Source organism: Telopea speciosissima, chromosome 1 (assembly GCF_018873765.1).
Source record: "Telopea speciosissima isolate NSW1024214 ecotype Mountain lineage chromosome 1, Tspe_v1, whole genome shotgun sequence".
Lineage (NCBI taxonomy): Eukaryota > Viridiplantae > Streptophyta > Magnoliopsida > Proteales > Proteaceae > Telopea > Telopea speciosissima.
The window spans coordinates 12604297-12629134 of record NC_057916.1 but is presented as its reverse complement, the minus strand read 5'-3'; the positions used below and the strand labels follow the sequence as shown (position 1 = coordinate 12629134).

At 39.5% G+C, this 24838-nt stretch overlaps 2 protein-coding genes across 3 annotated transcripts; both read left to right on the top strand.

Moving 5' to 3' along the window:
• Nucleotides 1–1986: 1986 nt before the first annotated feature.
• On the top strand, nucleotides 1987–8466 carry LOC122663280 (ankyrin repeat-containing protein ITN1-like). Its single transcript, XM_043858967.1, has 4 exons — nucleotides 1987–2105; nucleotides 2228–2713; nucleotides 3491–3903; nucleotides 7574–8466. Exons 1-4 carry the CDS (start codon nucleotides 2084–2086, stop codon nucleotides 8396–8398), a joined length of 1746 nt encoding a protein of 581 aa, XP_043714902.1. The 5' UTR covers nucleotides 1987–2083; the 3' UTR covers nucleotides 8399–8466.
• A 1735-nt stretch (nucleotides 8467–10201) lies between these two features.
• On the top strand, nucleotides 10202–23928 carry LOC122663291 (nudix hydrolase 9). 2 transcript variants are annotated; one of them, XM_043858986.1, is made up of 9 exons: nucleotides 10202–10356; nucleotides 10542–10616; nucleotides 10735–10791; nucleotides 12412–12494; nucleotides 14752–14804; nucleotides 16538–16692; nucleotides 16893–17036; nucleotides 18917–19075; nucleotides 23632–23928. In XM_043858986.1, exons 1-9 carry the CDS (start codon nucleotides 10270–10272, stop codon nucleotides 23725–23727), a joined length of 909 nt encoding a protein of 302 aa, XP_043714921.1. In that variant the 5' UTR covers nucleotides 10202–10269; the 3' UTR covers nucleotides 23728–23928. The 2 variants fall into 2 exon arrangements, with proteins under 2 accessions (XP_043714921.1, XP_043714913.1); XM_043858978.1 differs by having other exon boundaries at nucleotides 14752–14810; nucleotides 16544–16692.
• Nucleotides 23929–24838: the final 910 nt, after the last annotated feature.

Here is a 24838-nt window from a genome sequence, read left to right as displayed (position 1 = left end):
CACGCGCCAAATCTATTGCGTGTGAAAACCTCCGGTACTTGGTTCGCCTGGATGAACCTGCAAAAACCAGCAATGAGCGCAAGAGGGCTGTGGCTCGGCCTAGGACTCTTCGATGCTCAAGTCGGTCTCCAACGCGACAACAGAATCGCGTAGTAAAAAGCAAGATGAGGAATAGTGCTCCATACCTGGGTATTTATAGAGTAAGGAGGAGATGAGACGGTTGGAAGAGTCCTAGTATGGTAGGAGTCCTTCTTTCGGAAGGTTCTCTCGCGTGGAGCGGAGTGGAGAGTTATTTTCGGGGTCGGACTTTTATTAAGGTAAGAGTCCATGTAGAGTGTGATTCCGTGTTGCGCTGGGATCGTGGCTCGGTCCTTATCCCATGATTCTCGGGATGTGCTGACGTGGCCCGGAGATCCCCGGTGGGGTGCTATGAGAGCCTCAATGGAGGAGGGCTCGGCCTACGAGGTCGGCCCGTGGGGTCGACAATGGAGGTCGGCCCGGGAGGAGGTCTCGGCCGCGAGCTCGGCTAGGAGTCTATGGCTGACCCGTATAATCTCGGCCTCAGCCACCGGCCAACTCGCTCAAACCAGGCTTTGTCAGGTGACTTATCGGAGATGGGGTCGGCCACGTGGCAGCCTCTGATAGGTGGGGTGTTTTATGCCTCATCACACATGTCACATTTTCAATTGAAGTGGAGTTTGCCAAATAACAAAACAGAGCATCGAAAAAATTCAAAACCATCCAAAGTGTGTAAATAAAACGCATTAACATACATAGGAAGGTTTATTATTGAATTTTTGAGTTCAAAATTTTAGAATGTGACAAATTCACACTATTACCTAGATATTCATATGATCAAAATTATCACATCACCTTCCAATTAGTAAAAACTTTGGTGTTTTATTAGGGGTTTGATTTTTCATATGCAGACTTAGGGTACAAATATAGTACTACACATGATTACTTTATGTCTATCTAATAACTGAAGTAATAGACGTATGCATACACACCATGCAATTGACGTTTTGCCGTTTTGTTAATACCCAAAACAAGTCTACAGTTATTAAAATGCAATTAATAAAAAAAGGGAAAAAGATCTCTACTTGGTGGTGTTTTTTATGCCTTCTCACAAGACATCAAGAAATGATGCATCTACCCCTAGGTAGATACCTAGGTGTGTTCTCCCATTGGCCCAAACACTTGCATAGATATCATACGATCAAGTAGAGATCTTTTTTTTTTTGTACGAGACCAAGTAGAGATCTATTGGTCCATATAACTTTGTTATGTTTGTTTGTAAACTTTTTTGTTTGATGGAATTATACAAGTCCACTAGCGTCAGTAAGGGGGTACAAGGCCACTTATTGTAGCTAATAGTACTACAACATGTCAAAAAGGGTGGGTTAGCAGGTTTTGTTTTTTTTGGTAAAAAGAGGTTTACGTATTAAAATGTAACTAACACAAGGTTTTCGAGTTTTAAAGATCAGATAATTAAAGAGTAGAGATGGGCCATTGTGTCCTACACGCAATGGACAAGGTCTTCCGAGCCAAGAGTCAACAGTATTATTAATTTTTTATTTTATTTTTTCCTGATAATGTTGTTAATCTCTCTTGAAACGTGAGAAAAGGTGCACGAAGTAAGGAGTAGGAGTCGAACCCTCAATGCTTGGAGTTATACAATTATACTATTTCCAGTGGGTGTAGCCTAGCCTTTCAAATTTAAGTTGACCTCTGAGGGTGTGATAGTCATTTTATGCGGTCCTCTGTTTAGGTGCAGTGACCACGCGCCGCAAGCGAGAAGGTAGCCTCACGAGTCTCACGACAATCACCAACGCAGAGATTCCTCCGATTTAGTGTGACATTGGCATTAAAGTTTTTCATCCCAATGTTTTATACTTCTATGGTCGAGGGGTGGGACCGCGGGAGTGAGGGTGGAAGTGGAGGAGAAGTTGGGGAGAAGTTTCGTTTCAAAGAGCAGATAGCAACTTCCTTCCTCTCCAGTCTTCACTTCACAGAACACTAGAAATCGCAGCTCATGGTTTATAACTGAGATGAAATTTTAGGGTTTGGTCGGACAGCAAACATGGGTTTAGAAATTGAAGAAGGTACGTCTCCGTTTGTCCCAATTCTCTTCCCCCTTCGTCTTGGTTCTTGAACGTTTAGCAACATATGTTTGTTGATTTGCATTTCTGCACCTAATCGTCTTTGTTCTTCATGGACTGTGAAGGAGTGGAGAGGGATTTGGAGAAGAGTCTGTCTACTTCAGCCGACCCTCTGCCTTCGCCTTCTCCTTCACCGACGGCGACGGCTACGGCTCCGGCTCTGGTCCTGTCAAATTCCGGGAAAAAGATCGACCAAGCAGGAAAGAAGAAGTACGTAAAGCAGGTGACCGGTCGGCATAATGACACAGAGCTTCATTTGGCGGCGCAGCGAGGTGATCTGATGGCTGTGAAGCAGATTCTTGTTGATATCGACGCCCAAATGGATGGTACGATGAGCGGGGCGGATTTCGATGCTGAGGTGGCAGAGATTCGGTCTGCCGTCGTAAATGAGGTCAACGAGCTAGAGGAAACTGCGTTGTTTACTGCAGCCGAGAAGGGACATCTCGATGTGTTGAAGGAGCTCCTCAAGTATTCCACCAAGGAGAGTATTTCCAGGAAGAACCGCTCTGGCTTCAATGCCTTGCATATAGCTGTCAACCAAGGACACCACGGTAATCATTTTCAATGAACTGTGTATGCTTCTTATTATTATTATTTTTCAACCGTGTACAATTTTTTGTAACTATGGAGTGTGCTAGTTCTAAATCAGCTCAAGAAAGGGTGGGGATTGCTCTGAGGAAATAGAAAACGTGTTTAGTTTCATAGGCTCTGTGACTGCAGATATTAAAAATGGAAATTTATTCTTTTACAAGGTAATCAATTCTTTCTTTTCACCCTTCTGGATCGATTTGCGCAACTTTTACTTCAAGAGGCTGTTAGGTACTACAGATTTCCTATTTTAACTTGGCTTCTAGAGGCTGTTAGGTTACTTTTACTTCAAGGTCTGTTAGTTAGATAATCTGGTTATATTGGTCCTCTTTGTCTTCATGTGGCATTAGGTGATTTGTTGAGAGTATCAAATCTAGGAAATTTGGATATCATGGTTAAATTTGTCTACATTTTTTTTTCATGCAAAATTGATCCGCTGGTTTAGTGGTTCTGAACCTGACAAATTGTCTTGATGGGGTTGTTTGAGATACTTAAAAGTGATTCATTTGTTCTGAAACTTTATTTGCGTATGTAGTTATGTGATTTATGGTGTTTGGAAGTTTCCTCAAGACTGGATTTTGTTTGCTATGATTCTTAAGCAATTTACAGACTTCCTCAATAATTCGAACTGCTGTGATTAGGAGTAATTGATTGAATTGTATTGCAGTTTGGATTATTGGTGCAATTTGTCCTGCACCAGTTTTGTTTTTGAAAATGTTTTGATAACATTTCTCTTGCAGCTGTTGTCCAGGTGCTACTTGAACATGATCCAGAACTCAGCAAGACACTTGGCCCCCCTTCAAATTCTACCCCTCTTATATCTGCTGCAGATAGAGGTTATACGGCAGTAGTCAACGAATTGCTTTTGAAAGATTCTAGCCTGCTAGAGATATCTCGTTCCAATGGGAAAAATGCATTACATTTGGCTGCCCGACAAGGGCATGTCGAAATTGTAAAAGCACTACTAGACAGGGATCCACAGTTGGCACGGAGGATTGACAAGAAAGGGCAGACAGCTTTGCACATGGCTGTAAAAGGGCATAGTTGTGAGGTTGTGAAACTGCTTATTGACGCAGATGCAGCCATAGTTATGCTCCCTGACAAGTCTTGTAACACAGCATTGCATGTTGCCACCAGAAAAAAGCGAGCAGAGGTATTTCTTGGTGGTGCTACACTTTTTCTTTAGAATATTTTCTTGATGCCTGCAAACCTAATTTCTAAGTGGTGTACAATTAAGCTATCTCTAGATATTTTAGACAGTCAGAGTTTGTGAATTACTGCTTTTTCTGCCCACTTGATATTTAATAGATCTATTCTGGTGATCATGCTTGATGTAATGGACCAATTTGTTTATTTTTCAGATTTCTGTAGGAACTTTGAAAAATCTCTTCTTCAACGAAGGAGAGGATTATCATTTTCAGCTACTAAATTAAAATCTGCCATCCCTTATGGAACGAAGAAAAAATCAGTTAATACCATGGAATATTAACATCAGCGTGTAATTCATACATTTTACTGTTAGGACATAGGTAGCACATTCTCAGAAATCTGAAAAGGGTCCATCTTAGAAAACATGTGAACAAATTTACAACTCCACTAGAAGTAATAGTTGGTGCCTTTTTTACTGTTATATAATTCTAATTGGTCACTTTTAGCTGAAGTGCCATTCAGAAAAACTGTAAAAAGTTTGCATCGTCTCCTCCCAAACCTTGATTTTCTGGTCTTCCTCTTCATTGGAAAAAGATACTCTGGTCTTTCTGATAATTTGGTTCTTTCTAAAGACCAGTTTGAACAGTTGCTCTCACAACCGGGGGGTGGGGGGTGAGGGGGGGGGGGTGGGACAATTGACTTTTTATGCATAAAAAAAGAGAGGTTAGCTCTCTCTTTGAAACTGACTTTGTCATATCAGACGTTTGTGCCATTCTTTAAGACATGTGACCCTCTTTTCCTTATATGCCTGTTACATGCATCCTTGCATGTATACCATTATTTTGGCTGCTTCTTGCTTTATGCATTCTAACTTTATATGAAATTGTATCTTTGGTGAAGTTTTTTTTTCCTTTTGAACTCCTTGCCTTTAGATTTCCTTACTATCTTTGCTTGTTTTCTGGATTATGAGATTGTTTCTTGGAAGATATGAGGTCTCTTTCAAGTTGGGAGTTCTACACGATCATCATTATTTCTTATGAGAAGATTGATTTATTGGTCTTTTCCTAGAAATACCATTGGGGTTTAACTCATTCATCTTGCATTTCTTAATCCGTTTACTCCATCCTATTATCCCCCTGCCCCCCCGCCCCAAACCACCCCCCCCCCCCAAAAAAAATAAAAAAATAAAAATAAATATATATATATATATATTATTCCCATTTAATGGGATTTTTTTATCCCCTAATAGGTTGGGGTTAAGAAAAACCAAGAAAATTCCAGAACCGCAAGGATGAGGAACAACTCTAGATAAGGGAAATTAATAACTTAAATTGAATTCCTCCGATTGCCTGAAATTGAGGTCAAATGTTCAGTTTGGAAAGATGATCAGTCCTGCAAAGTTTGGTTTGAATCTGATGGACAGATTCCAAGATATGGAGGAATCCTACAGCAAGTAGGATTGCTCAATGTCTGTTGACCAGGTTAGAAATGAATTCATTTTACCCTGGCTTAGTCTACATGACTCTTGGCCAGGTTTTCAAAAATTTTGACTAGACTTGGACATTGACTGCTTTGTTTAGACAAGGCATTGACAGTCCATTCTTAGCTGTCACATTAGACAAAAGCTTCAAAAAAGATCCAGTTAGAGCATTAATTGGCGGAGTAGAATTCAATCTAGTTACAGGAGTGGTTTGGTTTAATATTAGATCAGATTAATTCGTGTCAATTGATGATCCCAACATAGATCAGGTTGGTTGGTTTAAAATTATGACTAAAGGATTAGATATAAAGTCTGATTCTTTTGATGGTGCAGTTCATTGGAAGACGATCCATGAGCTAACTAAACTACTCAAACATCTGTCCGAAATAAATCCTTAGAAATTAGGTTTGGTTGAATTCACTGCTGCAATACAACCAAGGTTGATTAATCCAAGAGATTTATCATTTTTCATCAGTGAGTTTACTCAAGATAATGAGGAACTCAGCCACAATCCAATAGAAATTTTGGATTCAGGAAATAATCTTTATTTCAGAAAAAAACAATTCTCTTACGTAAAGAGGAGAATCATCCAATCAGAACAATTGGATATTGGTGGTGTGGGAAAGTGGTTGTTCTCTTGATCATTCTTTTATAAGAATTGACAGACATGGCTCTTACCCTTACTTCCTTGGGAAGAGTTCTTAGATCCTCTAGATAAGAACGGAAATTTCAAGATAAGTAGGTTTTAAATTTGTTTATATCCACTACTTTCAATTTAAAAAAGATTTACTTAATCCCCAAAGTTGGTTAGTACTCATGCCACGCAAGAATAAAATAAAAGCAAACTTCCAAAATTGCCCCAACCTAATTTAACTGTTTTAAAAACTGTGAAATCCGATGAAAGTGCACCTTAATTGTAGGAGTAAAAATCAAAGCTCCTATTATCCCCTCCAAAAAAAAAAATGAAAAACAAAGCTATGGCAACGAGTCCAAAGGGTAGTACACCTTAACTGTTGGAATAGAAAACAATAGAAATGTATTAAAAAAATAAAAAATAAAAAAGGATGGTTCACCCACCATCCTAGGGTTCACAAACCCCTCCTAGGGTTTTAGACTTTTAGTATGTTCCAAAATTCCCTCCTGATACCTATTCCCGCCCTCTCCTGCCCCACGGTGAATGGGAATGGGATCCCATTCACCGTGGGTGGAAGGAAACTCAGTTAAAAAACAAAAAACAGCAACAACAAAACAAAAAACAAGAGTGAGAGAAACAATAATTGAAAAAAAACATGAGAGAAAAAAAAAAAAAAAAAAAAACAGGTAGAGAAAGTTGCGCGCCCCTTCCCTCCTATTTTTTCCATCGTAGTTTAAAACAGATTTTTGGGGCAAATTTGGAAGTTGCTTCTATTTTATTCTTGCGTGGCATGAGTACTAACCAACTTTGGGGATTGATTAAATCTTTTCAAGATGGAAAGTAGTGGATGTAAAACAACTTTGAAACCTACTTATCTTGTAATTTTCGTTCTTATCTAGTAGATCCAAGAATTTTCCCTATTTCCTTTGGTGTGGTGGGCTGTTTAAGTAATTTGGTTTTTCTTTCTCTTGGTCTTTTTCTCATGTCTATGTGGGGATTACTCCTTTCTAGTCCTCCTACCTGTACTTTTGTGATTGCTAGTAATAAGTTCCAGTTGCTGATCATTAAGTTTTTTTCCCCTTCTCATCCCTGAGTTGCTCTCATGTCTGATAAACAACCAAGTATCAGGCCATATAAATTAGGGCTTAGGTTCTAAGAAAATCTGGTTCTTTAGGTTTTGTCTAGTTTTGGGGTAAGTGGAATGATGTATATGTAGGTTTAAATGAATGAAATTTCTTCTGGAAAGCATGATTGAGAATCAATAGATAAGAAATCGGTGAATATCCCCACCCCCAAAAAAATGGAGAAAGAAATTGTGACTATTGATTTAATTCCTATTAAAAATTGCTTCAGGTTTTCTGGGAAAGGTTCCAGCTTCTTCATGCTTGCCTTTGGAATCAAACTATGTCATGGATTTCTCCGTCCATTTTGAAGAGGATCACTGAGTTTTTATTGATTTGTTGCACATGTAAATGGTAGTCCAGTTAGTATTCGTATGACATGTTTGGGCGGTGGAGGTTTTCAAATGGAATGAATTAAGGTTACTCTTGTTTCTTGCAGATAGTGAATCAGCTTTTGCTTCTTCCTGACATGAATGTCAACGCCCTAACCAGAGACCTCAAGACGGCCTTTGACATAGCTGAAGGTCTGCCTCTCTCGGAAGAATCTGCTGAAATAAAGGAATGCTTGGCCCACTGCGGTGCTGTCAGGGCAAATGAGCTAAACCAGCCAAGGGATGAGCTGAGGAAGACTGTAACAGAGATTAAGAAAGACATCCATAGCCAGCTTGAACAGGCCAGAAGAACCAACAAGAATGTCCATGGGATTGCCAAGGATCTCAGGAAGCTGCATAGGGAAGGGATCAACAATGCCACCAATTCTGTGACTGTGGTAGCAGTGCTCTTTGCTACAGTAGCATTTGCAGCTATCTTCACTGTACCTGGTGGGGCTGATAACAACGGGTTGGCAGTGACGGTGAGCCGTCCTTCATTCAAGATCTTCTTCTTATTTAATGCAGTTGCACTCTTTACATCCTTAGCGGTCGTCGTCGTACAGATCACACTGGTTAGAGGGGAGACAAAATCGGAGAGGAGGGTTGTGAAGGTGATTAACAAGTTGATGTGGTTGGCATCTGTGTGCACATCAGTTGCGTTTATTGCTTCCTCATATATAGTGGTGGGCCGATGTAATCAGTGGGCAGCAATTCTGGTTACTGTCATTGGGGGAGTCATAATGGCTGGAGTTATTGGCACCATGACATACTATGTGTTGAAGTTTAAGCGAAGGCGATCTATCAGAAAGAGGGACAAGTCTTCAAGGAGGAGCGACTCTTGTTATCAGTCCGAGCTATCTGATTCAGAGGTCAATACAATTTATGCCCTGTAAGACGGGTCCCTGGAATGGACATGAGTGGCACTGTTTTATGTGTGTGTAATGTCTGAACACCCCTCTCCGCCCCCCCCCCCCCCTCTCTCCTCCCAACCAAAAAAAAAGGGGGAATATCTGGTGTAAGGTTTTTGACACTCTGTATATGTAGGAAAAAACTGGGGACAAGAACATTTCGTATCACTGAACTGATTTGATAGAGATTGGTGATATAAAATCTGGAGTTCTTTCAACAAGGAAGTGACAATTTTCTTCAACATGGAAGTGACCACGAAAAATATCACCTCAATTTGCCTATCCGTCAATTTCCTCAATTCACTTTAATAGAGTGAGGTGGACCCCACTCCGGGCAGTGTGTTCGGGCAGGGGGTAGGGTGGTCATTTATGCCTTCCTATTAGATGGAATTGAGGAAATTGAGGGACATGAAAATTGAGGGGATAAAGATCCGTCAATAACCCTAACTCCTAACAAAACCAAATAGTTTTGCTCTAGCAATGTCAAGTAAAACAAATGGCAAACTTATAGAAAGCAAAGGAACTTAAAACCATTAGATCCTTGAGATTGTTAGGCACCCAAGAGCTCCTGGAGAAGCACCTTTGGAACTTCCTGCATTTATAATTTTTTTTTTGGTAGAGTCCTGCATTTATAATCAGATCAGAAGAAGTTATCTAAATGTATAAATATGAAGAAAAACTATACAGATTCAAATGAGATGCTAGAATTTCACCAAGTGCACACAAGAAAGCAGAGGTACAGCTGCTAGCTTCTTGGAAGCAAGAATGAATGAAGTCTTTTGGAGAACAGAGTGTAAGAAGATAAAAGAAGAGAAATTTAAAACCAAAGAATTGTCATCGGAAGCAAAGGTGGAACTCTAGAGCCAGAGAGGCCACTGCAGGAGTGGAAGTGACATCTTTATATCTCAAAAGCTTTCACGATGTAATTCTCATGTTCCTGTCTAGGCCTTGATTTCCATCATTCAGCAATTCTCTCCCCCTCTCTCCCGTTGAGTGCAGGTTTTAGAATGTCTCGCATCGGTATTGGTTCGCCGGATAGGGCTGATACTACACGGTTTTGAAGGTGACCGAGATATCGCTACCTGGTCGATACCATAATGGTATGAACAAGGGGTAAAATAGTAAAAACAATTAACTTTTTTTTATGAAAAATCAGATGTAAACTTGTCTGATTCGTGCCAATATCATATCGATTTTGCAGGTGACTAATACCCAATCTGATACCATGCACTAATACCATGCTTGGAGGGGAACTAAGGAAGGTGTGTGAATAGATGGTTATGCAAGATTTTGAAATTTGACAAGTGACGAATATAGGTTATTTGTTATTCCCGTTCCTACAATTAGAATTACCACTCAGCCTCTAATGTCGCACGGCTAGGTGAATTATTAAGCTCTAGAAGCAGATTTTACCCTTGGCCTTGTAGTATTGAATTTTTTTCCTTTACGGTTTGCTGACCGATGTGGTTCTTTAGTTCCTCTCACAAGAGGGGAGTGGACCCCATTCGGGCAGAGTATTGGTCAGCTGCCCTAGGTGGATTCCACCACCCTCTTGTGAGAGGAACTAGGAACCGCATCGGTCAGCAAACCGTAGAAGATAATGATTCCCTTGTTTTCGATTCCATGATTCCACGAGGGCTGCTGGCACTCCGAAATGGCGAAATGGCGACATGTCACGTCCCAGAGCAACTCCACGGCCAAGGCCAAGCACATATTTACACACGCGAACGCACCAAGGGACTGTGTGGGATCTGGTTCAGTAGGGAAACGGCTTCTTCTTCCCGGGTTCACGGAAACACATTTAAGTGTGAAGGTTCCAAGCAGTCGTTAGCCGTAGCTTTGATACCTTAATATCGATGGAGAATGCGGTGCCTCGTTCTCCCTCCTCTCCTCCTTCATACAAACTTCTGTTGAAGTGCCCCTCTGGTCTCTCCCCTGCACAGGTTCGCCTCTCTGAGCTCTACTCTACTCTCTTTCCACTCCTCTTATTTGTCCTTTCAAGAAAAAAGTTTTTACTGTATTTGATCCAAAGCCATATGCGATATGGCTTGAATCTGTCTGGTAATTTGATGGTATTCGCTTTTCTCAATTTCATTAAATTGATCAATAATCTTTTGCTGGATTTAAGGTTTCCGTGGACTTTAGTGAATCTTACGATAGGATTCCGCACCCGGACACTGACTTGGAGAACACCATTTCTGAGGTAGGTTGTTTCCTTATCTCACTATTCTTCTCTTCTTGACCCTGCTCTAGGCACATATGGTTACTGTCTGCTATTTACCTTAACTTGTAGCGTTTGTCAAACTTTTTTTCGGGGTTAGATATGGGAACGACGGATTAGTGAGAATCCATCTCTGTACGATGGCCAAAAGTTTAGGGTATGTTTCCTCTTTCTGTGATTTCATTTTGTAGAATTTTGTTCCTTTTTGCTATAATCTTTCGTATTTGAATGTGTAATTCACAGAAATCTGATTTCATTCTTTAATTGCTTGGAGTTTCTGTGTAATACAATACTACTGCATCATGGTCTGAACTGGCGATAAATTGTAAATGATTCATTATGTGAATACGAGAATTGTGGGATTTGAGAAAGGTCTACATAGACTTGCTACAATAATGGAGGAAACATAAACGCCTACACCATGGGGTCAAGGATACTTATCAAAGGAGGGATGGTGTCTTCATTCAGTCATAAATTTATCATCCATGGAGGACACTAGTCAACACGTTATATGGTTGGATTCTTTTAGATGAACCAAGCTTAATATGCTTCCTGTCATGTGTAACCGGGAGGAGGACAAATGACAGAGAAAATAAAAAGCATATTTTATAACTACAAATTTTATTTTTACATAAAATTAACAAATGGAGTTGTAGAGAAAACTCGTTAATGCTGATGAGATCAAAGATAATTGGTACTTTTGTTGATCGAAGATATTTGAAGTAATATTAAAAGCTTTAGGATTAAATGATTTTCAAATTGACGTATGGAAATGCATGGGAAACGATGTTCTATCTGGCTAGACCAGCTTTTTTGAGTTATTCAGCAACTCCATTAGAAGGGAGAATATGCACGACTGGAGGAAAAGCACATGGTACCTTAATCCAATACATAGCAAGCGAGCAACTAATTTGTATTACTTTGGTTTATCTGTAAGTTGGGCTTACAAGGGACCACCTTAATGTCTGGTCAACAGTTCAGGTTGAAGGGCATCTCAAGCTACGGGGAGCAGTGAGGGTGGGATGGGTCTCCAATCGCTACTTTGGGTTTATTTATTTATTTATTTTTATTTTTTTTAGTTCTACTTAATTTGGGTTGTAAGGGTATTCTGGTATTTTAGTTTTGGGTCTTGGTATGGTCCAATTCAATTCTTTTTATTTGTCATTTGTTCAGTCTTCTAATTTTGGTTTAGATTATCTGGGTTGTAAAAATTTTCAATTCCTGGCAACTGTCATTTACAGTTCTACTTAGGTTAGGTGTGGAATCAAGGGAAACCAGAGCAGAAGTCCAAGTATGTATGGATATGGAGTTTAAAGAAATTGCTTGGAAAAAAAAAAAAGTGGGTCTTTAATGTTTAACTAGACGATAGATTTGAGATTTTTTTTTGTTTTGTAGGAATTGAAGTCTTTCCTGACTCCCCAGTCACTATGGATATAGTGTGCCAAGTTAACACACTATAATCCATCAACAAAATGAATATGGTGGGGGGAATATGGATGTGTTTTGGGCAATGTACAATTTTTTTTTAAATGTTGTCCTGTATCAAGAAATGTTGAAAATAGTGTGAAGAACTCTAATTGATGAATAATTGAGATTGGACCCTGCATGGCTTTTTTGAAGAACAATTTTCATCTTTTCTTATTGAAAAATATTTTCTACATTCAAAAAGTAGCTCCAATTTAACTTCTGTTTGTTAGTGCTTGAAGTACTCTGAATTTCTTGGTGGACTTTTTTGGGCATGAATAACTCCTGTTATATTTGTTTGTAAATTCTACAGCATAGAGGGCTTGTATTGTATAAACATGGTGATTCTAACCAAGTGTCCCATGTATGTCTTCAACTTGGTTTGACAGATTACAGGTCTCTCTCTCTCTTGAATTATATTCTTTTGGAACTTTGAGAACTCTTATTGATTATTTAGGGCAGATGTAAATATTCAATTGGAACTTTGTGGACTCGCATCGATTATTTAGGGCAGATGTAAATAATTCAATTGGAACTTTGTGGACTCATATTGATTATTTGGGGCAGATGTCATTTCCTGCAAATCTCTACTGCACTTTCGAAGAATCTAAAAGTCTAGCTTCTGCTATTTAGTCTATTTTCCAAAAGGAATTTTTGTAAGCATGAGCATAAGGTCTGGTTCTCATAAATGCAACGGTTCTCCTCCCTCCCCCCCCCCCCTCCTGGGTCAGTATCAGTTAAATTGTGCATTGATCAATTTACTTGAATCCCATATAAGTTATGTTCACTTTTTTCATATATATACTGTTGGTGTTAGCTTTCTTGTGACTTGCAGAGCACTTGGACTCTCATGCATTGGCTGGAGAAACTAAAATATTTCAATAATATTAGTTTACGGTACTGTCTTAACTCTGGATAATCAGGGGGTCTGTGTTATTCGTTCACAATTTAACAGAGAATCCAATCATAGTTGTCACAATGTCTAGGAGATCCAAGGCGTTGGAGGGGGTCTGGATGCAAGGCTACACCAACAAGGCACCTGGACGCCTATGAATCCAACTAAGTCATGTGTGAATTTTCTAGGATCATAAGTTCTAAGATGGAATTACTATATTATTGGTCTAACACCTTTTTTTTTTTGTTTTTGGGTTCGGGGGGACCACAATGGGTAGATGGTTCAATGCAAGGACAACCCATTGTTAGAAAGCCCCTTCATGTAATCAATGGATGAAAATATTGGTTGGCACTGGGTTATGCAATTCTGATGCGGTACAAGGTTGCTCTTTTTTTTTTTTCTAAATGAATATGAAAGAGGAAACTCTCTTGTTTTATCAGTAATAAACCTAAACCTGTTACTTTTTAATTTTCAAATGGCTTTCTGAAGAATCATGATCATTGCTGGGGGAATGATGTTCTCTTCTAAGATTGCACAGTTAATTCATAGACCCAAAAGAAATCCAGTTTTTGTTTGAATATTTAATTATATTCCCTGGACATACATAATCTTCAGGTTTTTATTTGGTTCTTCCCTCTCTCCCCCCCCCCCCCCCCTTTTCTTTTCCTTTTGAATAAAATTTTCACTTGGTTTGAAGTGGTGGATTTGATAGGGAGATGAGATGAATGTATTTCTTGTACACTTCAACTCTAATTTCAAACCATATGCATCTGCCTCCCCCGTTGATAAGTTAAACTGTGAGACTATAATTTGTTAATGATCAAAACAAACATGAATCTATTTGCTATATTGATGTTGTATTAGGAGAACATTATGCCTCTTAGTAAGTACTAATAGCATTTGAGGACATAGCAAGGAAAATTAATTGCTGCATGAACCGTGCGTGGGAGAGGAAAGTAACAATCTTGACTCTTGAGGCCTTTGAACTCCTTTATATACAACCAAGGGAAAAAAAGTGTCTTCTCCTTTCCACCAATTCCATTGATGATTGAACCAACCTTATTCTCAAACAGTGCCTGGTCCTTACCTACAAAAGTCCCAGCAAATGGCAATGCATGTCATTCTTTGATGGAAAGAACCATATATCCCAATCTTGGATATGTTCAAGCTGGGTTCTGGGCTTTTGAAATACTCCAAATAGATGAAAGTTCTGACAAATGGCCTAGCAAAAACTTACTGTCTTCTCACCATCCTCTGTAAAGGATATATTTCTTATTTTCTTCCTAATTGATCAAAATTTCATTTCTAAGCTGTTCTCAGGCAATGCTGTTTGGCAAAAGAAGGCAAATTTTCTGTGGGTTGGTGTGTCTCAAAGGAGCCTTATTAGACTTCAGGGATCTCCTTGCTAACTGGAGCAGAGCGAAGAAATTTCTTTCATAGATCCCATTTTTGAGATTTTTTTATCATTACATACGTGATCCATGGAGAGTTCTTCAACTTGTTAGGTTCTTTAGTCGAGACCAATCATCCAGTTTCTCCTATACCGTGGAGCCACTTCCCTGTTATCCACTCTATCCAGGAGTACCATTTGCACATATTTTATTTTATTTTATTCCTCTTTCCACCTTGTCCTTAAAGTGTTATAATGTCTAGAAATTTCAGTGTGACATGGTTTTGCTTGAAATGTTTGGACTCTCTGTATTATTTTAATTTCTTTTGCACAGTTAATGATTCATGTATGCTCTACTTGTCATTTAGGACTTTTGTCGGCACAAATTTAAATCCTCTATGGGAGAAATTTCTTGTTCCTTCAGAAGGTAATGTTGCAAGCAATTAGCACATAGATTGAATAAGATATGCATCGTATCCTGTTATTTTCCTCCATCTTGGTTCTTGGACTTTGGATTTCCTAGCTGATTAGCAGCAGACCAGTACCTACACTAGCAGTTGGTGATGCTTTCTGTTTCAAGAAATTTCAATTCACACTGAAGTCTTTTCTTGCCCCAACACTTCCTGAGAAACATTACTGATTCCTCTTAGGTATGGCAATACATTAAGGCTAAAGATACATCCTTTGCCATATGTGTATTTTGTGAGATTAATAATTCATTGACAAGGGAAAAAATTGTTTTGCAATGTTTTATATGTAGGAGCTACACGAATCTTGTTTTTGCATTTGTTAAGCCTGGTTTGATATGTTTAAAATTTCTCCGGGAATCAAGGAACTAAATGGCACTTTTAACATGTTTTTACATATGCCTATAATATTATCATTCCTCGACATGATTATCCAACATGATTTTTAAAAATCCATTTTCAAAGTAGTTGTTTCAGTGCGGAGTGATATGATCCCAATTGAAGGAGCTAAAAGAGCTAGGGGTAGACCTAAAATGACCATAAGAGAAGTGGTGAGGAAGGACATGCATAGTCTAGGTCTGGTCGCAAGTATGACCTCGGACAGAACCTTTTGGAGGGCAAGGATCCATGTCGCAAACCCCATCTAGCTGAGTTTAGCCTGCGTGTTGGGCTGTGCCTCTTTCCTCTTGCTACCTTCCATCTTTCGTTTATTTCTTTTATTTCCCATCTCCCATTTCTCCTTTTCCTTCGTCATTTATCATCTCTTTTCCCATCCCTCTTCTCCCATCTTTTCTTCACCTTATATTTTTTGAGTATAACTATGATTTCTCTATTTTGTTTTGTCTTGGATCCATGTAGCCGACCCCATTAAGTTGGGATGAGGCTGAGTTTTTGTTATTGTTGTTGTTTCAGTGCGGAGTAGGAACAGTGGAAAAGAGTTGGTTTATTATGTGTCTCATGTTGGGGCTTCTTTAGGCCATGAAACCTTATAGCATTGAAGAAAGTCAAAGTTGTATGGGATGGTTGGACTGTTTGGGCTAAGGGTGGCAACTGGATGGAAGCAGGTTTGGCAAGTGTGTCATTGCACAATTTGCCTGTTCAAAGCCCACCCGATTATTAAATTGTATTGGGTATGCATGCCCAAACCCAGCCCATTTATAGTTAAGCGGGTTCAGGCATTTTGTTTAAAAACTAAAATGTTGAATAAGAAATGAAAACTTTTAAATTTAATTATTTCATTATGATAGAAATATGCTGTTTGGGCACTTGGGCTTGTTCAATCAGATTTGGATGAGTTTGAGAGGGCAATCAAGTAGGCTAAGCGAGTTTAAGCTGGGAGTGAGAGGGTACACTTACCCATGAGTCTGGAGCCCCTGCTTGAGCCCAACCCATTTAACAATCCGACTATAGGGCCAAATTCGATGACCACCTGATAATGAATTGGGCCAGCAGAACAGGCTAGGCTGGCTGTGCTGAGAATTGATATACGTATTTTGAGCCAAAGAACTTTCTTTTTCTGGGTTACTTGTGTAATCTTAAAGTATCTTCAGAAGGGTACTTTTGGTCATAATTATTCTATTTTAAGTTGGTTTTGAGATAGTCAAGTTTAGTACTATCTTTGTCTTTAGAAGTCTACATTGAGTTTGGTACCATGTTCATTTTTTTTTATTACATTAGCTCTACTGCCCTGCAGATGACTCTATTCGTTGTCAACACACCTCAAGTCCCTTGGGTAATGGTGCAGTTGTAGAGACAGCTGATAAAAAGATCATTGTATTGCAAAGAAGCAATAATGTAGGGGAATTTCCTGGACATTTTGTTTTCCCAGGAGGCCATCCAGAGGTAACTTTCTTTTTTTTTCTTTCTGAATTACCTCTAAGAAATATGCCACATCCCTCTCTCTCTCAACCCATTTAGCAGCATGGGTTGCCTAGATGGCTATGGTAGCAGTTGCTGGCAGCACTGGCCTTGGTGCTTGGCTGTACAGGCTGTTTTGTTTAATGCATTCCAGTTGCTTACAAAATGTGTTCCATTGTTTGCAGCCCCATGAAATTGGGATATTAGCCCATCAACATGAAAAGGACTCAACAGACTTGAGCCATATAAACCAGCGGGTTTCTCAGGAAATGTTTGACAGCATTATCCGTGAAGTAGTTGAAGAAACTGGAGTGCCTGCACCTTCTCTGGTTAAGTTACAATGACTTAATTGAACTGGGGATCACCCTTCCATATATTATGCTTTCACATAAAATGTTCTTTCTGTTTTTATGTTACCTGAGACTCGGATGATTTCTCTGTTACTAAGCTCTAGGATCTTGACTTTTCTGTTTGTGCACTTTTACTTCTTTCAACATGTTGTATGTGCACTCAATGTTTCACTGCATCATGGTGAACTGCTCCATGTCAACCATTTAGCTGGCAACGTGTACCATTATAGGTGGGTCAAATTCAATTCAAACATCTGCTTCACGTGCACCCACAGCAGTATCAAAGGAAGAAGAAGAAAAGGCCTGTGACTCCAGATTCTTTTACAGATTTGAACAATCCAATCGTGGGGCCTTATTATCAGTCTTATTTTCTTTTTTTTTGGGTGTAATTAGTCAAGCTGGATTAGGTTTACATATTTCTACTCCTGTTTGAGTTAAGTTTTGTTTATTATTTGAGCTTCCTATTCAGATTATTACTCACCCACAGCTGGTCTATTAGAAGAGGTGGAATCAGTTTGGTTTATGTTTTTGTTTCCTATTCTGAACACGATTAACTGTACCTTTCACAAGTCAATCATGATTCAGCCTTTACTCAATATTATGGATACATGTAAAGGCTACAATCCCCCCCCCCCCTCTTTGATTTTAGCAATATACTGAGTTGAGTTTTCTGAAACTTATGCTGCTGTGGACTCAGTAGTTGCCTGGGATTCTGGGTGTCCTTGGTGGATTCCAGGTGAGGCTCTGGTGAATTCCAAGCCTGAAGATTGGGTGGATTCCTAATTTTGTTTGCTGTTCTACAATCTATCGAATTTAGGATAGAATATCTCAACTTCCACCTGCGGCTTTATTTTTCTGTTTTATTTCAATTTCATATTTGGTTCTTCACCTAAAGCCTGATTACTGGTTAGAATTCTGCCTTATTCTGATTTTAGTTTGCTTTCTAGTTGTTCTTTCTGTCTTTCCAAGTTCTGGAAAACTCTGTATGTTTTCAAGTTTCTGATTTGCTGTTCTGAACTGAATACAAGGTACTTCTGAATCATGACTTTGAACCTTTAATTGAATCCTGTTTGATTTCTTAAAACATCTGAATCAATTCTGCAGTTCTGGAACTTTCCCAGTTGAAGTAGGATTGTTCCATAACTTGAGATCTAGCCGTTAGATTTGAATCAAACTTTGCAGGTCTTAATTCCTGTTGAGATAACCGTACAATTAAGGTTTCAGATTCATCTGACCTGCTTTACTCAAATTATTGAAATTTCTATTATTCTGGTTTGTTCCTTTTTCCTGATATCTTGAACTTTTCGGGATTTCTAATACTCTATTCTGGTAGGGAGAAACTCATTAGTTAGGCATGAGCATAGTTATCAAGGCGTCGCCTTGGAGGCTGGAGCATATATCTCGTCTTATCAGGGATGCCCGATCTTTAGAACTCCATGACTTTTTGTTCCTTTGGATGACTAGTGGCGAATTGCATTGCGGATGATTTAGCTTAATAAAAGTTTTCTAGAGTTTCTGTGTGTTGGGATGGATCTTTCTAGCGGAGTAGTGGGTGTCCATGCATGGGAGTCCAGCTAGACTTCTTTTTTGCTGAAAAGAAAATGTTAATTGTTCTGCGGCAAGCAGTTGGCAGCCCATGCTTGTTATTATATCTTGTGAAAATATAATCTAACTTTATGCTTTATTCTGCATGTGGAACTATGAATGTGATATGTTATTATTGCATCCTTTGGGAAGGGATAGTAGTGATCTGAGATTGTCATTGGCTTCATTTTTCTTTTTATTTTAAGTCTAGTAATTGTGATTAATGTTTAATTGCCTCTGCTCATCTCTGATGTCGATTTTGTTGGATTTTGCAGAGCAATCCTGTCTTTATTGGTATATCTCGTAGGGAGTTGAATGTCAGACCTACTGCTTTTTTCTTTATTAGATGTAATCTTGAGTCGGGGGAAATTCAACAACTATATTGCAATGCACAAGATGGCTATGAGTCAACACAGCTCTACTTTGTTACAAGGGTTAGTGTCACATTTTCTGGAAGTGTCAAAATTATAATATACCCTTGGCTATTTATTGCTTATTTACATTTTACAGATTTAGTATAGTTCTGGGCATTTAAGTTTTGCATATTTCATCTTTACTAGGGGAGCGAAGGGTAGTCAGCAACCCCCTAGGGAGACTTGGTGGTGGAACGTTGAGATCCAAGCAGCTTTTTTTTTTTTTTTGATAAGAAGACATTATTACCAAGGGAACAAAGTTCCAATATAGTCAGCATACAAGAGAAGAGAAATAGAGAGGGGGGGGGGGGGGGGGATAACCAACACAAAGATTGCTGGGAAGACGCAGCAAGCGAAGCTAGTGAGTCAGCAACCGCATTAGCCTCCCTTAAGGAATAAGAGAACCTACCATCATCAAAGAAAGGAACCATGTTGAAGCAGTCATTATTGATAGTTCTAATTCTCCAAGGGATAGCATCAGATTGTCTGCTTAGAATTCGCATGACAATGAGATTGTCAGTTTCAAAAATAACCTTCCTTATGTTGAGTGACTGAGCTAACTTCAATCCCCTCCTAACAGCCAAGGCTTCAGCCACTAAGGCAAATTTCCAACCGATACCATCTGAAAAACTGCAAATGAAGTTAGAATTCGAATCTTGGTACACTCTCCACCTATACCGGCGTTGCCCGGGTTTCCCAAGCTTGCTCCATCTATGTTGAACTTTACAAACGGATGATGAGGTTGGTTCCAACTCACGAATCTTCTTGCTCTTACCAAAGTGAAATGAAACTGATTAACGACCTCCTTAGCCCCTCTAATTGATCTTAGTACCACCTCTCTTGGTTCGAATATTTGTTGACGGAATGTCCAATCCCAATAACCAATCCATATGTTCCATAAGATACTGCAGCAATATGAGATCAACAAGATACAATCCTTATCACCGTTATTCTGACCTTTAATGAGATTACGAATTGCAGTAGTGATAGGCTGATTTGTGAAGAGGTGAAGTAGCCCCGCGTGGTGCCATACTTGACGAACCAGTCTGCAACCTCCGAACAGGTCCTCCATAGATTGGTTATGCTCAAGACAAAGAGAACAAGTAGGAGTCAAGTTCAGTCCTCTACTAATAAGAATGTCCGGAAGGGGAAGCTTGTTAGGAAGCACTTTCCATATTAGATGTTGCACTTTGTGGACAGCAGGGAGATGCCATATCTTGAGCCATAAAGGATCAGTTGAACAAGAAAAGCCATTTGATGCGATACTACTGTATGTAGAAGCTACAGAGAAGATACCATTGGACGTTGCTGCCCATATGAATTTATCTTGAACAGGGAAGATCAGTATAGGAATCGATAAGATGCAACACGCCACATCAGGAGGCCACCAATGAAAAGCCATTTCTCTCTTCCAAATGCCATTTTGAAAATCAATCAAGTCCGCGACCCTCTTTGGCGCACCAAAAAGCAAAGGGTATGGATCGACAGAAGGCGGATGAGAGGGGATCCAATAGTCTAACCATGGATCAATAGATTGTCCATTCCCTAACTGGATAAACAGACCCTTTCGAATGAGATCTCTTGCAGAACATACAGATTTCCATCCCCATGATGCGGTAGCAGGACATTGAGCATTGAGAAATGAGGAATTTGGAAAGTATTTGGATTTCATCAATCTCCCCCACAACGAAGACTGGGAGGAGAGCAGTTCCCATGCCTTCTTCACGAGAAGGGATTGATTCATACTAGCGGATTGTTTTATATTTAGACCACCATACCTCTTAGGTTCGCATATAGTAGCTCATGATATGGTAGGAACCATCCTCTTGCTGCCGTTTTACCAGAAGAAATTCTTGCTAGAAGCATCCAATGACTTGTGGATCGAAGCAGGAATCTTAAAACAAGACATCACATATAATGACATGGCTGACAATGTTGACTGAACCAACACTAGCTTTCCTGCTGGATTGAGAAATTGCGCTTTCCAATGAAGAAGTTTTTTGTTGACTCTCGCAATTAGATCCGAGCAATGATTTTTAGATAGCTTACCTCCCACATATGGAATCCCCAGATATTTATCAATTGAAGAAGTTGGGCAGATTTGAAAAAATTCCCTTATTTGCCTTTTAATCGAAGCATCCACATTGTGACTAAAGTGAGCTCTTGTTTTGTTGATGTTAATGGCTTGCCTTGAGTATCTACAGTATTCCTCCAGGATCCCATTCAACACTCGAGCTTCAGCCATTGTAGCCTCCCCAAACAGAATGAGATCATCCGCAAATGCCATGTGGGAAATTCTTTCCCCACGTCTATTGATTTGGATCCCTTGAATCTGTCTATCTTGCATCGCAATTGCCAGTTTGGTAGAAAGAACTTCAGTGCACAAGACATAGGTATGATGAGAGGGGATCCCCTTGTCTAATACCTCTTGACAGGCGGGAGAAAGGAAGAGGAGATCCGTTAAGCAAGATTCCCATATGTGTGTTCTCCACACAAAACATGATTTTATTCACCCAACCAGCCATTAAGACCAAGAAAATGTGTTTTAAGACATGACAAAGGACTAATGACCCAGAGGATAAGAAGAGGTATTATGTTTCCAGAAACGAAGCTAGGAAGATTGAGGGGACGGCTAGGGCAAAGAAGTATGAGGATCTCTATATCAACCTAAAGACAAAAGAAGGGGAAAAAGCTATTTATAAGATAGCTAAGATGAGAGAAAGGAAGTATAGAGATGTTGATCAGGTGAGTTGTATCAGGGGAGATGATGGAAGAGTGTTGGTAAGGGATGAGGACATTATAAAGAGATGGGATGAGTATATTTGTGACCTACTAAATGGAGATAGTTCGAGTAGAAATGACTTGGACGATTACATTATTCAACATGATATCACACACCATATATATGTGCGAAAGGTTAGTGTGACGGAAGTTAAAGAAGCCTTAAAAAAGATGAAAGTAGCCAAGACTCTAGGCCCAGATGAGATTCCAATAGAAGTGTGGAAAACCATAGGAAGGTGTGGGGTTTTTTGGTTAACCAAGCTGTTTAACAGGATTATGCACACAAGGAAGATGCCAGATGAATGGAGAAGAAGCAGTGTAGTCCCGATCTACAAAAATAAAGGTCATTTCCAAAACTACAATAACTATAGAAGCATAAAGCTAACGAGTCACAATGAAACTTTGGGAGAAGGTTATTGAAGCCTGTTTGAGAAGAAAGACTCTTATCTCGGTGAATCGATTTGGCTTTTAGTTCCATGACAGAAGCCATCTACTTATTAAGGAGGCTCATGGAAAGATATAAAGATAGCAAGAAGGATCTCCATATGGTTTTTATTGACCTAGAAAAAGCCTATGATCGAGTGCCTAGAGATTTAATCCGACATGTTCTAGTAAAGAAAGGGGTGTCGAGTAAATATGTTGATGTAATTAGAGATATGTATGAGGGTGTGGTGACGAGTGTGAGATCTGTGGGAGGCCAGGGCAAGGAATTCCTAATCACGATTGGGTTACATCAGGGTTCTGCATTAAGCCCTTACCTCTTCGCGCTTATCATGGACGACCTAACCAAGAGCATTCAAGGAGAGGTCTTGTGGGGTATGCTATTCGCCGATAATATCGTTTTGGTGGATGAGACAAAAGCAAGGATTAACGCTAAATCAGAGCAATGGAGATCAACCTTGGAAACAAAGGGATTTAAGATTAGTAGAACGAAGACGGAGTATATGACGTAATTTTAGTCATGCTATGATGGATACTGACATGGTGCGTATTGGGGAAAGGGAGATACCGCAAAGTGACTATTTTAGATATTTGGGGTCAATCATAAATAAGGAAGGTGACATAGAGGATGATGTCTTACAAAGAATTAAAGTGGGATGGATGAAGTGGAGAGGTGCATCCGGAGTACTGTGTGACCGACGTATTCCATTAAAGCTTAAAGGAAAGTTCTATAGGACTATTGTACGACCGACTATGATGTATGGGGCAGAATGTTGGGCAGTTAAGAAATGTCATATTGAGAAGTTGTGTAGCAGAGATGAGAATGTTAAGATGGATGTGTGGAAAAACTAGGAAGGATAAAATAAGGAATGAAACGTATTAGAGCTGACTTGGGAGTTGCCCCGATCGATGATAAGCTTCGAGAGAGTCGTTTGAGGTGTATGGTCATGTTCTACGGAGGCCAAGGGATGCCCCAGTAAGGATGAGTGATATGATCATGATCGAAGGAGTTAAAAGAGGTAGGGCAGACCTAAAATGACCATGGAAGAAGTTGTAAGGAAGGACATGCATAGTCTAGGTCTTGTGCCAAGTATGACTTCGGATAGAGCCTATTGGAGGGGCAAGAATCCATGCAGCATACCCCATTTAGCTAAGATTCTCCTAACTTCTTGGGCTGTGCATAGTTCCTCTCACTTCTATCTTTCTTTTTGTTTGCATTTGCCACTTTTCATTTGTTAGTGTTTTTTTTTTTCCTTGATCCATGTAGCCGACCCCATTAAGTTGGGATAAGGCTGAGTTTGTTGTTGTTGTTGTTGTATATTTTATCTTTACTGATAATGCTTTCTTAATATCAGGGTGAGTTAGAGAACCTGACATCTAAAATGCCTGGCTGCCATGCTGGTGGATATGCTCTCTACGCGTTGATGCTAGAAGCTTTGAACGGCATCTGATTGAAAATAGAAGTCCAGAGCTGCTGCTTCTATCAAGGTTCTCACCCCTATTGGTATGGTTTCCAATGGAACTATTTGACCTTTTTCTTTTGTGGAGCCTATAATTTTATATAGATATGAGGTTATAAGGGTGAATTGTTTCATTTATTTCCTTTGTGTATTGGGAGGACAAGAAAGCATCATTCTATGTTAGTTGTGGCAGCATCACACGCATTGTGACTGCTTCCCTCCTTAGATTCTCCATCCAGAAGTCCAGTTCTATGATCTTAATTATTCAAACTGTTCGAGAAAATGTATAGAGCATGGATCATAGCACCTGTTAACAGTCTTTTGATGTCATAAATTTCTAGCTAAAAAATTTTTGGCTGTCAAGGTTGTGAATTTACTCCCTTGTACTTCTTTATATATTGTTTATAGGATAATTTGAAGAGAAATAGACCATGTTATAATTCAGAATTTCAGCTTTTGACCATAATTTTAGAAGATCTTGGAGGTTCTTACCCTAAACTTTTCCACATGGATGAATTGGAATGGAATCCCTTGACGCATAGGGAAGCTTAATTCTCCAACTTGGGTTCATTGAGGATATTTTTGTTATTTATTATTGGACCTGCTTTTAATAAGATTTTTTTTATCAGTTTAATACTTAAAGAATGGTATTTCATGGGGGTTTTTTTATTTTATTTAAATGAAGCTTGGTATTTTATGTTGTTTGGATGTCTGGATGGGAAAATGGTCAGACAAATTTAGGATGTTGGGTTTTCCTTGTCGGAGTATTGTCTTCTCCACTCCATTCCTCTCAAAATACTGTCAATTTTGGAGGGGTTCATGAGGGCAAGTAGAGGGAAAGTTGCAACGGTCAGAACTTACAAGCGAGCAGCCGTTGACAGAGCAACGGTTGAGGGGGGGGGGGGGGGTCGCACGACGAAGAGTAGCATTGCCACACTTGTAGATCCCTAACTGTACCGATTCAGTTAGAATCATCTAAAATCAGAATCAGTTGGAATCGGCTGATTCTTTCGATTCGATTTTTTAATCCCTGACCCCCATTACATGTGAGATCCATCCAATGGAGCCTCACTGTTCTTGACTTTGGCTCCTAAGAAGAGTG